This window comes from Bipolaris victoriae, assembly GCF_000527765.1.
Source record: "Bipolaris victoriae FI3 unplaced genomic scaffold scaffold_74, whole genome shotgun sequence".
Classification (NCBI taxonomy): domain Eukaryota; kingdom Fungi; phylum Ascomycota; class Dothideomycetes; order Pleosporales; family Pleosporaceae; genus Bipolaris; species Bipolaris victoriae.
Genome location: NW_014575318.1, coordinates 1 through 12,553, shown reverse-complemented (window position 1 = coordinate 12,553; position 12,553 = coordinate 1). Strand labels below are relative to the sequence as shown.

The following is a 12,553-nucleotide window of genomic DNA, read 5'->3' as shown; positions in this document are numbered from 1 at the left end:
CGGTGACTTGGTTCTCTTGGCTTTTGAGCTTTTGAGCATAACCAACAACAACATCGACATTTGCACTGCTTTGACGCTACTGCTGGTAGTCCATGTAAGTACTACGTGTGTTGTGCAGTGCTTCGAGAACATTCTATTGTATCCCGGCCTTTTGCTGAGTAGCATCGACCGCCTTCACAGCAGACTCCCGCTTCACACCACACCACACCACTAGGCCATCTGCGCCCCTCGATCCCATATCTCAGTGCGCCCGCTTGAATTACATCGCGACCATGGCCTCGACCGCCCTCATCGATGCCGACATGGCGCCGACACTCCAGTCCATCCTCGACCAGAAGACACTCCGGTGGATATTCGTTGGCGGAAAAGGTGGTGTTGGCAAGACGACGACATCGTGTTCGCTCGCCATCCAGCTTGCAAAGCACCGCAGATCAGTCCTCCTCATCTCGACCGACCCCGCCCACAATCTATCGGATGCCTTCAACCAGAAGTTTGGCAAGGACGCGCGACTCATCAATGGCTTCGATAACCTCAGCGCCATGGAGATCGATCCCAACGGAAGTATACAGGATTTGTTGGCAAGTGGAGCAGAAGAGGGTCAGGATCCTATGGCTGGCCTGGGCGGAATGGGCAGCATGATGCAGGACCTCGCATTCAGCGTATGTACACCATACCAAACCCTCGAGCCGCAGTCGAGTAAAGCGAGGTGGGGATACTGATTGCTACGGACAGATACCTGGTGTAGACGAAGCCATGTCGTTTGCCGAAGTGCTGAAGCAGGTCAAGTCCATGTCGTACGAAGTCATCATCTTCGATACGGCGCCCACCGGACACACGCTCCGCTTCCTCCAGTTTCCCACTGTCATGGAAAAGGCCCTTTCCAAGGTCTCACAGCTCTCCCGCCAGTTTGGACCCATGCTCAACTCCTTTCTTGGCTCGTCAGGTAGACTACCAAACGGACAGAACATGGATGAGCTGATTCAGAAAATGGAAGCGTTACGTGAGACGATAGGCGAGGTCAATGGCCAATTCAAGGACGCCGATCTTACAACATTTGTCTGTGTGTGCATTCCCGAGTTCCTTAGTCTGTACGAGACGGAGCGCATGATTCAAGAACTCAACAGCTACGAGATTGATACACACTCGATTGTCGTCAATCAGCTGCTGTTCCCCAAGCAAAGCAACCCCTGCGAGCAATGCAACGCGCGACGGAAAATGCAAAAGAAGTATCTTGACCAGATCGAAGAACTGTATGATGAGTTCAACGTGGTTAAGATGCCGTTGTTGGTTGAGGAAGTGCGAGGCAAAGAAAAACTTGAGAAGTGGGTATTTGCGTGCTGGCTTGAGAGCTGTCATACTAATCAAGATTCCAGATTCAGCGAAATGCTCGTAAACCCCTTTGTACCTCCGCAGTAATTCCGCACATCCAACGGCACATAGGGCCGCATGCACGCAACCGAGGGCACATTCGCGACGCTCAGGCGCAAAAGAGCCGTGGTTTTCTTTTTTGCCGATGACTTGCCGTCTCCACCCTACGGTAATTTGCACTAGTATTCAGGTTTTTTCCACGTTGACCGTTTTCCCCCACACTTCACGACTCGAGGGGAACGGAGAATGGTACCTTTAGTGACTAGCTTCGATCTGTGGCGGCAGTAAATACATGAATCGAAATGGCTACTACTAAGATGATTATCAACTGTTTCCGCTTTGTTGTACATGTCCGTTGACAGCTGACTCCGGGTACCTTACGCCTTATCGGCGCAGTGTGGCATGTTCCTGTTGTGGATGCATGAGCCACAGTTTGTCAGGCGTCGCTGGATACCCCGCGAAAGTCCCGAAACACTAACTGCAACAAGAAGTGACACCGAACGTCGTCTAGTCCAACCTATACCAATCCGGCAACCTCTTGTGCCTATTAGTCCACGCTTCGGACTGTTTTGATTGTGGTGGTGTCGAGACTTCTGGCTATTATCAGCGAACTGTCCACTTACGCCCGCTACGTCACCACTATTTACCCCGCATCGTCCATGTTTGGGAAAATGCTAGCGAACTTCCTGTGGCCCCCAATACCGACGGTCTTTGTACTCAGCCACAATGTTTTCGTGCATATACAGTAAACTGAGTGTGAAACACCATGCGAGGCAGAACCCAGGCTCGCCTTGCTATAACGCCTTATTGAAAGGGGCTTTTTCTTTGCTCTGCGTTCCAGAAAAGAACAATTCTTCCGGCTCTTCACGCTGCAAACTCGCAAACCTGGGTATGGCCTAGGTCAAACTTTGTCCGCGTATGCTGATTCTTGACCTGTTGACTTATTGGACACTTGGATCTTTGGGAACAAACAGTAGCCCAAAACTGTCGTTCACGCCGCGAGCTACACAACGCCCATATCCGTGCATGCGTTCGGCGTGCTGTACCATGCATACAATATCCGCGTGCAGGAAAAAACCACCAGTGATGTGTCGAGACATGTCGCTGGCTCTAGGCTCGATGTCGTGGCCTAGTCGCTGGGTGGAGCTTGGGTATGACCTCGGAACCCGAATCTTACCAGTGTTCTACCCAGAACTTGAGCTTGCATATGATCGCCTTCCGTTTTAGTACAAATACGGTCACGGGGCTGAGTATGGCACTAACATGGTGGCCCCTGGCGTACCTGGCACGAGGTTCTCCAGCGGCTACCCAGCAACGGCGAAACGTCTAATCTTAGTAAAGTCTGCCTGCCTGTATCCCTGACAGGGCGCTACTCGACCCCAGCTCGCGTGGTTGTGGTCTTGACAGATGTCGATCACTGACCGGGGTTGTACACCATTACGGCTATCCACTTGCCGTCAGTACCACTTAGCAAGATGGCTCTGAGGGACTCGAGGCCTCGTATATAGAATGCATGTATTCTCACTGTTTGGATGATCCAGGCGTTGTGCACAGTTTTCTCCTCGTCCCAGTCCTCTTGATCCACTGAAGGCACATTGTGTTGCTGCTGTCCAGCCAATTGATCATCTTCGCAACAAGATCACGTAAAAGCATACATACCCTTTTACAATGCTCGGAATAGCCACCCTCCTGCTCAGTGCGGTTTACTCCGTTACTGCTGCACCAGTCGAGATTGAGAAGAGAGGTATGTATATCCGATGCACAGTGACTGAGGCTTCAACTGACTCTCTTCAGCTGTGTCGGCAAACGTCCTGGATCAGCTCCAATTCTTCTCGCAGTACTCAGCTGCTGCATACTGTCTGGGAAACAACAACAGCCCAAACACCAAGGTCACCTGTCCTCAGGGCAACTGTGCTCGCGTCGAGGCAGCAAACACCAACACTGTCACCGAGTTTGAGAATAGCATCAAGTCAGATGTTACCGGCTTTGTTGCAACTGACACGACCAACAAGCTTATTGTTCTGTCCTTCCGAGGATCGAGGAGTGTACGCAACTGGCTCACCAATGTCCAATTCCCTGTAGCGGATACCACGATTTGCACTACATGTGCGTCATCCATTGGTTTCTGGCAGAGCTGGCTGGAGGCACAGACCAATGTAGTTTCTGCCATCAACAAGGCAAGGCAGCAATATCCAACCTTTAAAGTGGTTGCAACCGGCCACTCGCTGGGTGGTGCTCTTGCAACCCTGGGCGCTGGAGTGCTCCGCTCCCAGGGCATTGCGGTCGATCTTTACACCTATGGTGCCCCCAAGATTGGTCTCGAGGCCGTTAGCAGTTATATCAGCCAGACAAACATGGGCGCAAACTACCGTGTCACCCACAAGGCCGATCCTGTACCAAAGCTCCCCCCTGCGGCCCTGGGCTACCGCCACATCTCGCCCGAGTACTACATTACCACCGGAAACGACGTGCAGCCTGGCACTGGAGACATCAACGTGCTCACTGGTACATTGAACCTGAACGGAAATGAGGGAGACTTTGGACTAGACGTCAACTCACACTTGTGGTACTTTGGACCCATCAGCGCGTGCGAGGGATACCCCGGCATTGAAATTAAGCAATAGTCAGCATGTATCATATCAAAAAAAAGAAAAATAATGACTAACGACATTCAAAAAAATGTAAATACATGTTTTTATTAGCTTACTACTACATCTTCATACCTGCCACTTTCCCCTTCTCGGGCTCCCCTTCATCGTTTTGATACAGCCGATTGACCTGGACTTCGCGCAGCCACAGCCGAAACGACTTATCCAGCGTCTTCCTATTCATAACTGCGCAATCCTTGATTTCCTCGGACGAAAGATACTGCACCGCCTCTGCATCACCCCCCGCAATGGCAATCGCACGCTGCAACAAGACACAGTTTTTCTGCGTATAAATCGCACGATACACGGCTTCTTCGATGCTCGTGCCAAAGGTTGTAAAACCGTGTTTGTGTTGTAGTACGACCGGACTCTCCATGCGCAGCTGCGCGGCGAGTGCCTCTCCCAACTCTGCATTTTTAATTAGTAAGTCGCGTTCCGTCGGCGCCCGCGACGTGCCGTACAGACGATCCATGGTGAATACGGCAGCCCCGCTCTGGCCCAGGAACCCGGCCATGTGGAACACGGGACGCACGGGGTGCGGATGCGCGGCGCCATGAGCAATGGTAAAAGGGATTACGTCTTCAGAATGCGAGTGTACGACGCAATTGGCTTTTGGGAATTTCCGCAGTATCTCGCCGTGGATGAAGCGCTCGCTGTAGCCTTGGGGCGCATCTTTGTCGACGGGGGACGAGTCCCGGACCCAGTAGGAATTGAAGTCGCTGACGTTTTTGACGAGGGCTGGGGCGCCTGGGTCGTAGGCGGCGATGATGTATTGGTCTTTGTTCAAGGGGTGGCGGACTGAGATATGGCCGAAGGCGTCGACGAGGCCGTGGTGGTGGAGGATGTGGTTTGCGCGGATGAGGAGGCGCAGTTGCTGTTGAAGCGCGGGTGGGATCGACATTATGGTTGAGCGGTTGGACTGGGGGATTTCTGGGGGAGGTTTTATCTGGGAGAGCGAGGATTGCGTGGAGTAGACTGAGGAGGAAGAGGATGCTATTGATGTGGTTGAGGTTGATGCTGCTTGCGAGACTGTTCGGAATCGCGATGATGGCCTTCCTCGCGGTACGCTTAACTCTCGGGGTTTATCTCGTGGCCGATATAACTCTACAGAAGGTAGAAGTTGATATGATAATTTTCGGTGGTGGGCCGGGATTGAAGGCACCTGTGGAAGGGGTGTTGACGGAGGTGGGGATGAATGTGCTCGCAACGGAGTGGGATTCACGCGAAAGTCTGGCCTCTGCAATTCTTGACTACGTTCCCGGATTCTCTGGCGCTGCGGAGATTTAGGGGGAATAGTTGGTGGTTGGAATTTCGATCGGATAGGTGAATGCGGCTCAGTGACCGGGGGCAGTCGATGCTTGTCAGCGCTGCAGCGTTGGCAAAGTACCATGTGTTTATCCAGCACTTGTTTTCGGTGCGGTTGACCCGACACAGACTGCGGATGGCCTTCAACTTAAGGCACCTTCTAGCAAATGTTTCATGGCTGAGGTGGAAATAGAAACGTTTGAAACGGCAGATGCTGATCTGGAGCCTGAGAAGTTCTTTTGCAACCCTGTGGCATCAATGTTGGAGTGCAACACTAGTACAACAAAGTGGTGATCAAGCATGGCCGCAGGGATTTGCCCCATCCTCAAAACGTGGAGTACCGCGTGTGTATTGTGGCATGCTGGCTGATGACATGCGGGAGGTGTTGTGAGTGGGGAACAGAGACGGGGTTATTGGATCCATCTGAGGGGACCCGAGGGCTACCCGCATTAGCCCTCCCGTTAGGCTTCCGACGCTGCATCCCCCCACTCTCTTCCACACCCCAAGCACCCAAGAATCCTTCAACCGGGTCATCTCCCTTATCGGGAGGGACTGTTATGCCAGCCACCAGAGCCATTATACAGGCGTTACGCCCTTTGCGCCAGCAGATAGCAGTGTTCAGCTTACCCCGCGGCACACTTGTTTACTCGTCCTGATCATGGCGGCTCGATATCTTCTTGCTGGTATCACAGCAGCGGGATTGGCCTTTTGGTACGACTTCAAGAGCTGGCAGAGTTTCGGTGACGACATCTTGCTCCACGCAAAAAATTGGCAATTGACAGCTGACAGGCACTGGCGGCACGCCACCAACGCTGCAAGGCTATCTCAAGATCCGGCGATGGGGACTTTATCTGCTCTACTCGCGACAAAATCTTTTGGATCCATCGCCAATTCCTGATTCAGGAGAATCATACATAGATCCTGAAAAGGTCCCAAACAGACAGGGACCCCGGCCAGGACTTACGCGCTGGACTCTTCCTCAGCGCCAAGTCCCAGAGAACATTACAGCAGGCGCATCCGCTGTACTTCACAATCTGATGCAAGAGTTTGCCAGCACTGCGCCTTACAACGAGTACATTGAGACCCGGCCAAGCAAAACGGAGGGTGGCACTGGCCCCGCTATTTATGTAAAAGAAGGTGTCAAGACCATCAATCCTGTCGCACACAAGATCTTCTATGAAGTTGCCCATGTTCACCCTGCAGAAAACTCGCTGCACGTTTATGTTAGTCCTCCGGATGCGAAGCTGGTCATGAAACAAGGCTGGGGCCAGCGTTTCCCTGTAACATGGATAGCACCGCCGAGCTGGATCATGGTGTACGCACCGAGAAACGAGGATGAGGTTGAGATTGTGCGAGAAATTGTTAGAGCCGCCGTATGCCATGCCGTGAGCATGAATGTTGATGAAGATATGGAATGAATAGCGTGCTGGTTCTATTTCCTGTCTTAAGGATATCGAAGTTGTTTTTCGATTCGTACAAAAATAGTTCAAAGAGACTGTAGTCAAAACGTGCTACGATTCTAAACACACTCAACCCTGTACCAAACATCCGCAAGGAAAGCATCCAGACACAAATATTCTCCGATGGTGCTATGTCCGACATGCGGCAATGACGAAGAGGAGAACCGGTATTGGCGCCCCTCGAACGCCGCTCCCGCTCCGTTGCATCAACATACACTAGCATAGGGGTCCGGCTCCAACGCCATGATCCGCTATATATAAGAAACCACAGCTACGCGGGCGTTTCATGCCGCATAGCTTTGTGGCAAGAAGTTTCCAAGATAGTATCTTTCACCCTGCCATACTGCATCCTCGCGTGCAGTCTCCCAGTTTACACGAATAAGTCCCTGTGCGCCGCTTGATGCCGGATGCAATGGGTAGCGTCGACTCAGCGATGAAAGTGATCATCATCGGAGCAGGTACAGGGCCACTATGACATTACCGCCGAACCTCCGCTTACATGGCTCAAGGACCGGCCGGATGTGCACTTGCGCATGGGCTGAAAAAAGCCGGAGTGCCATTCAGCATATACGACAAAGGCGCAGATGTTTACCGACACCGGCATTGGGCATTTACCCTTGGCTGGGCACGACCATATCTATTCGACCTCATACCAGATGACCTTAGCGCGCAGATCAACTCGTGTCAAGTGGATCCTTACGTGGACTGCGCAGCGATAGGAGAAGATCGTATTGTGATTTACAATGGCCAGACCCGGGAAGAAGCGTTTGCGTTCCCGATCCCCAAAGCAAGGGAGATCAACATCCGAAAGTTGCGCGTTTTGCTGGCCGAACGGCTCAATGTCCAGTATGGGAAAAGTTTCTCACACTATGAGATAAAAGAGCACGGCGGTGTGAAAGTTTACTTTGAAGACGGATCCACGGACGAAGGCGACTTGCTCGTTGGCATCGATGGTGCCATGTCCAAAGTCCGCCGTTGTCTGCTTCCCAAAGAGGGAAACATGGAGACGCTGCCGTTCGCACTCATGAACTTCAACGCTTCTTACACCGCTGAGCAAGCGCATTTTATCAAGGAGCGTCTTCACCCCCTTGTAGACATTGCCATTCACCCAGCTGGCCACTACATCCGTGCCAATGTGCTCGACATGCCCAACGAAAAAGATGCCAGTACCTGGACATTTCAGATTCTCTCCACATGGCCCCTCAAATACGTTGAAGACCATGACAATGATGATGATCGACTGCAAAGACTGAAAGCGCACATCAAAAGAGACGGCTGGGCCGAGCCATACAAGAGTGCCATCGAATGGATACCTGACAACACCAACGTGCTACGCGATCAGCTCAAGATCTGGAAAACAGTCCCCTGGAACAACCACGGCGGGCGAGTAACACTATGCGGCGACGCAGCCCACGCCATGACGTTCCACCGCGGCCAAGGCGCCAACAACGCTTTTTACTCTGCCCACTGTCTTGTCGAAGCTATCAAGAGTGTACATTCTGGTAGCGCGACATTACAGGACGCGATTACGGCGTATGACGAGAGTGTTTGGAAGCGCGGAGCGAATGAGGTGCAGATTTCAAAGGCGCAGAGCTTCTTTACGCATGATGGGTTGGATAATTTTATCAATAGCCCTGTTATGAAGTTGGGAACTAAGCCGAGTCATAATGCGAAGAGTGAGGGGTATGAATAGGTTTGAATAGCTAGAAAATTCACATTCTTTGCTCTATGGTAATTCGTTTATGCAATACTGTGATGACTAGCAAACGTTTTATAGGTGAAGACACTTAAAGATGTATGACTAGGCTATCATTGAGATACCCTCGCTCCTAATAATTGAAAAGAAATACCAGGCTGTTTTCAGTAATCTTGACAGCAGCTACATTGCATATGGTATAGCGCTTACACTCTGCCCCAGTCTGCATCACCCTATGTAGATAGCTTTAGTCTACCACTATGGTAAAAGCTACTTCCCTAGTGCAACTACTGAATCTTTGCAAATGAGTCTGAGCACGAGCGCTGACTCCACAGATATCTGGTTGGCATCCCCATAACATTCTTTGAGGAGTCGAAATTGCTGGATGAAAACTACGTCCAAGAACAGCCCTAATCGCTACAGAAGTTACTAAAATAACGGGCATAAAACGTACAAAAGAGCCGAAGTCTTACGTAGCACATTTTGATATATCTGCTAAGTTTTAATAGCTAAATAGTGCGAGGTGTCCGCGTTATCAAGCAGTTGCACAAATGTGGCAAGGGAACATCTTTAGATGAGCACAATGAGCCATGGAAAACCATTGCCTATCGCTATATACTTGTGGTTGTGCTACTCTCCCAGTCACTCAGTCCTGCCAAGAGGTACTAATCACTGATCACTGATCAAATCACGTAACGGCGGCATGCTTGGAAGGATTTGTCTGTATCGTCTTAAGGTGTGTCTTCTGATGACTGGTGACAGTTCTTTGGGTACCAACCCACGAAGGAAATCTGGGAAACGAAGCGGTCGAGCCTGACCAAGAGGAATGGCCATTTCTACAAATTTTCTACCGTATTTTTCGAGACTCAAACGAGATAACAATCCCATATGCAGAGATCCAGAAATGAGTTTAACCTTTGAACAAATCACCATCGTATCATCGAAGACATTTGAGTTCTATTGAAAATTACTATTGATAAAGATAAGCCTCTGTTTCTCTACGCTAATTCGTTCAAGCGATTATAAGGTTTGGGTCTGACTAAGAGCTAGTCTCTAATTCAATTGTATCTGGAAAGATCGGAGAAACATACAAGTATTATGGAGAAAGAAACTGGGAAGAGCAGGGCTCGAATATCATTCTACACGTATACTGACATTTATCGCTCTCCCGACCGGCACGGGTAGGTGTAAGTTGAAGCCAAATGCATTGAGTTTGGGAGCTGCATTGGGCAGCTCTTTTCATACATATATGGCCAGTGAGCTGTTCATTACTGGTATTCTGCCCCAGCACAAAAATTAGATAAAGGACGTAACGTCTTCATTCTAGGGAAGATGCGTCTTCTCGGATATGCCTTGTTCAGCCTTAGTAGCTTTGTGGGGACCACACTATCCACTCGAAACACCGTTCACGAGAAGCGAGACACAGTGTCTTCAGTATGGGAGAAGCATTCAGCAGCCACAGGAAACATGATATTGCCTGTGCGCATTGGATTGAAGCAACAGAATCTTGAGAATGCCGAACGCTTTCTCCAAGACATTTCTGATCCGGATTCACCGAATTATGGTAATGAACTCAGCTTTGTAGAGAAGCATTACTCTGATACGTGGGTTTAGGAAACACTGGACTGCCGAGCAAGCCGCTAATACATTTGCGCCACACCAAGAAGCGACTGAAACCACTCTTGGATGGCTCTGTGATTTGGGTATAGCTAGTGAACGGATGAAGCAATCAGTCGGTGAGTGCTGGATATTTAAAAGAGTATCTATACATCATCTGATTGTGCAGGACGCAACTGGTGGGAATTTTCCGCCACCATCGCAGAGCTAGAAAAGCTCCTAGAAACTCGGTACTTCAACTATCAACACAAGAAGTCTGGTGGCTTTCGCGTCGCATGCGAAGAATACAGACTTCCATAGCACATACGCAAATATGTCGACTTCATTATGCCTACGATCTAACTTGACGGATTGCAACCGATTGCGCACGCCCTTGTGTCGGACTCGGAGATACTCGGCTACTTGAAGTCAGATAATCTTACACACTGCGCGACTCTCATGACGATTAACTGTCTACGTGCACTTTATGGCTTTCCGGCTGGTAAGTTCTCTAGTCCAGAGAACGAACTCGGGATACCGGAGCGGACGGAAAACCTCTCCTTCGTGGATCTGGATGAGTTCTTTGCGAAATATTCGCCCCCCAGGATCCCTACAGGCACCGTACCAGAAATCGCTCAGGTCAATGAGGATAAGACTGGGAATGGAAACGGTGATACTGGACCCTCTCTTTTTGAAGCCGAGATGGATGTCCAGACTGCTTATTCGATTATCTGGCTCCAACAGATACGCGTTTATCAGGTCCATTCCCCGGAGAGTGTAGATGCCATTGGCCCATTCAACGTCTTCCTGGACGCTCTGGTAAGCTTGACCCCTCGATTTGCTCCACTAGTCGCTGACTTGGCCAGGAAGGTTCGTACTGTACGTATCTCGGTGCCAATGAAACTGGGATGCTGCAGTGCGGTGGAGTGCCACTCAGTAACGTCATTTCCCTCTCTTTTGGCCAAGTTGAAGGCGATGGCCCTAAATCATACCAGGAAAGACAGTGTCACGAGTGGATGAATTTAGCACTGCAAGGTGTTAGTGTCTTAATTGTATCAGGAGACTCTGGAGTTGCAAATATGGTTGATGGAAACAACGAGTGTCTCGATGCTAATGGCAAAAGCGATGGCAACGGAAACGGCAAGCGCTTCTCTCCCGGCTTTCCCTCAAACTGTCCCTACGTAAGCCCCCTGATAATTTGAAACCAACATATCTACCTGGCGTGTCTTAACAACGATCAGGTCACGGTTGTCGGCGCAACAACACTACGCGATGGAACCATATCCAGTGGAGAAATGGTAGTCAAAGATATCGTAGGCAGCCGATCATTATACTCTGGCGGCGGCTTCTCAAACATTTTCTCCCGCCCAGACTGGTAATCTGCAGCAGTCTCCAGATACCTAGAAGAGTACTCGCCCAAGTACGATAGCTCAGTCTTCAACTCCTCCGGACGCGCATACACGGACGTTTCGGCGATAGGCCTTCATATACCAGTCGTATACGGCAATGTAACTCGGCGCGGGGGCGGCACATCGGTAGCAACCCCCCGATCTTTTACAAGCATCCTGAGATGTTCAATGATGTGACGGTTGGTAGTAATCCGGGGTGTAGCACTGAGGGTTTTGTAACGAGCCCCGGGTGGGATCCGGTTACAGGGCTGGGAACGCTGAGGTATGAGAAGATGAGGGAGGTGTTTTTGTCACTTCCATAAAATCAGGGAATCATGGGGTGTAGCATGTAGACAAGTACAGCGACACATGTAATTGTGGATTAGGGAGTTGAGCAAATATAACTGAAAAACTTGAACCAGGCATCGTGAAAACTATTGATTGTTAATTTGCTGGCTGATTTTCACTAGTATGTGTGTGATACTTTGCTGTATTCACAGATTCTGCGTGAGTAGAATGCAGCATTCGAAATCTACGAGACTACGAACTGCATCTCTGGAAACATCTCTCCCAGCAGCGTCTCTGCGGGTCATTCGATCTGCACTATGAGTTGTTTGCATACTGCTAATTCTTCATCCGTCAAGCCCCTGAATATACTAGAATATCAGTTGACTGAAAAACGAGTGTTCGTGAAGATCTGATACCGTTCCAGCCCATCACGCATTACCTCCGAGAAACCTGCATTGCAAGTCTTCTATCCACGTTACCAACGCCTTTCTCTAAGCGACAGAATCTTTCATGTCAACATCCATCTCCCTATTTGCAACAAACATCAGCACACAACGTCAGCCAAGTTACCCCACGTTTTCAGCTCGCCGCCACAACCTATGATGCCCGTCCCCCATATCCCGCGCGTAGCGCGCTCTGATTAGAAGAGCCTCCACGTTAGCACAAAGCACAAAATCATGCCGTGTAACTATTCCCCGGCTGATCGGCAGAGGTCGGGGTTGCCGAGACAAATCTATTCCTCCGAAGGAAGCTGTGGTTGCAATTTCGATGGTCATCAAGATGCGCCAAGGACATGGGGGGGGG

General features: G+C 50.3%; 7 protein-coding genes across 7 annotated transcripts; 6 read left to right on the top strand and 1 right to left on the bottom strand.

The window, feature by feature from the left end:
* Positions 1-272: 272 nt before the first annotated feature.
* COCVIDRAFT_105803 (hypothetical protein) lies at positions 273-1,416 on the top strand (the record flags this gene model as incomplete). The annotated part of the gene is made up of 3 exons (XM_014698636.1): positions 273-659; positions 733-1,322; positions 1,374-1,416. 3 exons carry the CDS (start codon positions 273-275, stop codon positions 1,414-1,416), a joined length of 1,020 nt encoding a protein of 339 aa, XP_014554122.1.
* Positions 1,417-3,036: 1,620 nt separating this feature from the next.
* On the top strand, positions 3,037-3,992 carry COCVIDRAFT_105725 (hypothetical protein; the record flags this gene model as incomplete). The annotated part of the gene is made up of 2 exons (XM_014698635.1): positions 3,037-3,112; positions 3,163-3,992. 2 exons carry the CDS (start codon positions 3,037-3,039, stop codon positions 3,990-3,992), a joined length of 906 nt encoding a protein of 301 aa, XP_014554121.1.
* Positions 3,993-4,077: 85 nt separating this feature from the next.
* On the bottom strand, positions 4,078-4,917 carry COCVIDRAFT_18064 (hypothetical protein; the record flags this gene model as incomplete). Its single annotated transcript, XM_014698620.1, has 1 exon — positions 4,078-4,917. The coding sequence occupies one exon, from the start codon at positions 4,915-4,917 to the stop codon at positions 4,078-4,080; it is 840 nt and encodes a 279-aa protein (XP_014554106.1).
* Positions 4,918-5,979: 1,062 nt separating this feature from the next.
* On the top strand, positions 5,980-6,739 carry COCVIDRAFT_28734 (hypothetical protein; the record flags this gene model as incomplete). The annotated part of the gene is made up of 2 exons (XM_014698634.1): positions 5,980-6,061; positions 6,111-6,739. 2 exons carry the CDS (start codon positions 5,980-5,982, stop codon positions 6,737-6,739), a joined length of 711 nt encoding a protein of 236 aa, XP_014554120.1.
* A 454-nt stretch (positions 6,740-7,193) lies between these two features.
* On the top strand, positions 7,194-8,474 carry COCVIDRAFT_105856 (hypothetical protein; the record flags this gene model as incomplete). Its single annotated transcript, XM_014698633.1, has 2 exons — positions 7,194-7,239; positions 7,291-8,474. 2 exons carry the CDS (start codon positions 7,194-7,196, stop codon positions 8,472-8,474), a joined length of 1,230 nt encoding a protein of 409 aa, XP_014554119.1.
* Positions 8,475-9,809: 1,335 nt separating this feature from the next.
* On the top strand, positions 9,810-11,784 carry COCVIDRAFT_39894 (hypothetical protein; the record flags this gene model as incomplete). Its single annotated transcript, XM_014698632.1, has 8 exons — positions 9,810-10,041; positions 10,115-10,213; positions 10,264-10,353; positions 10,507-10,892; positions 10,940-11,254; positions 11,315-11,386; positions 11,483-11,581; positions 11,635-11,784. The coding sequence occupies 8 exons, from the start codon at positions 9,810-9,812 to the stop codon at positions 11,782-11,784; spliced, it is 1,443 nt and encodes a 480-aa protein (XP_014554118.1).
* A 441-nt stretch (positions 11,785-12,225) lies between these two features.
* On the top strand, positions 12,226-12,393 carry COCVIDRAFT_105755 (hypothetical protein; the record flags this gene model as incomplete). The annotated part of the gene is made up of 1 exon (XM_014698631.1): positions 12,226-12,393. A coding segment is annotated over one exon (168 nt), but the record flags the coding sequence as incomplete, so codon positions are not given.
* Positions 12,394-12,553: the final 160 nt, after the last annotated feature.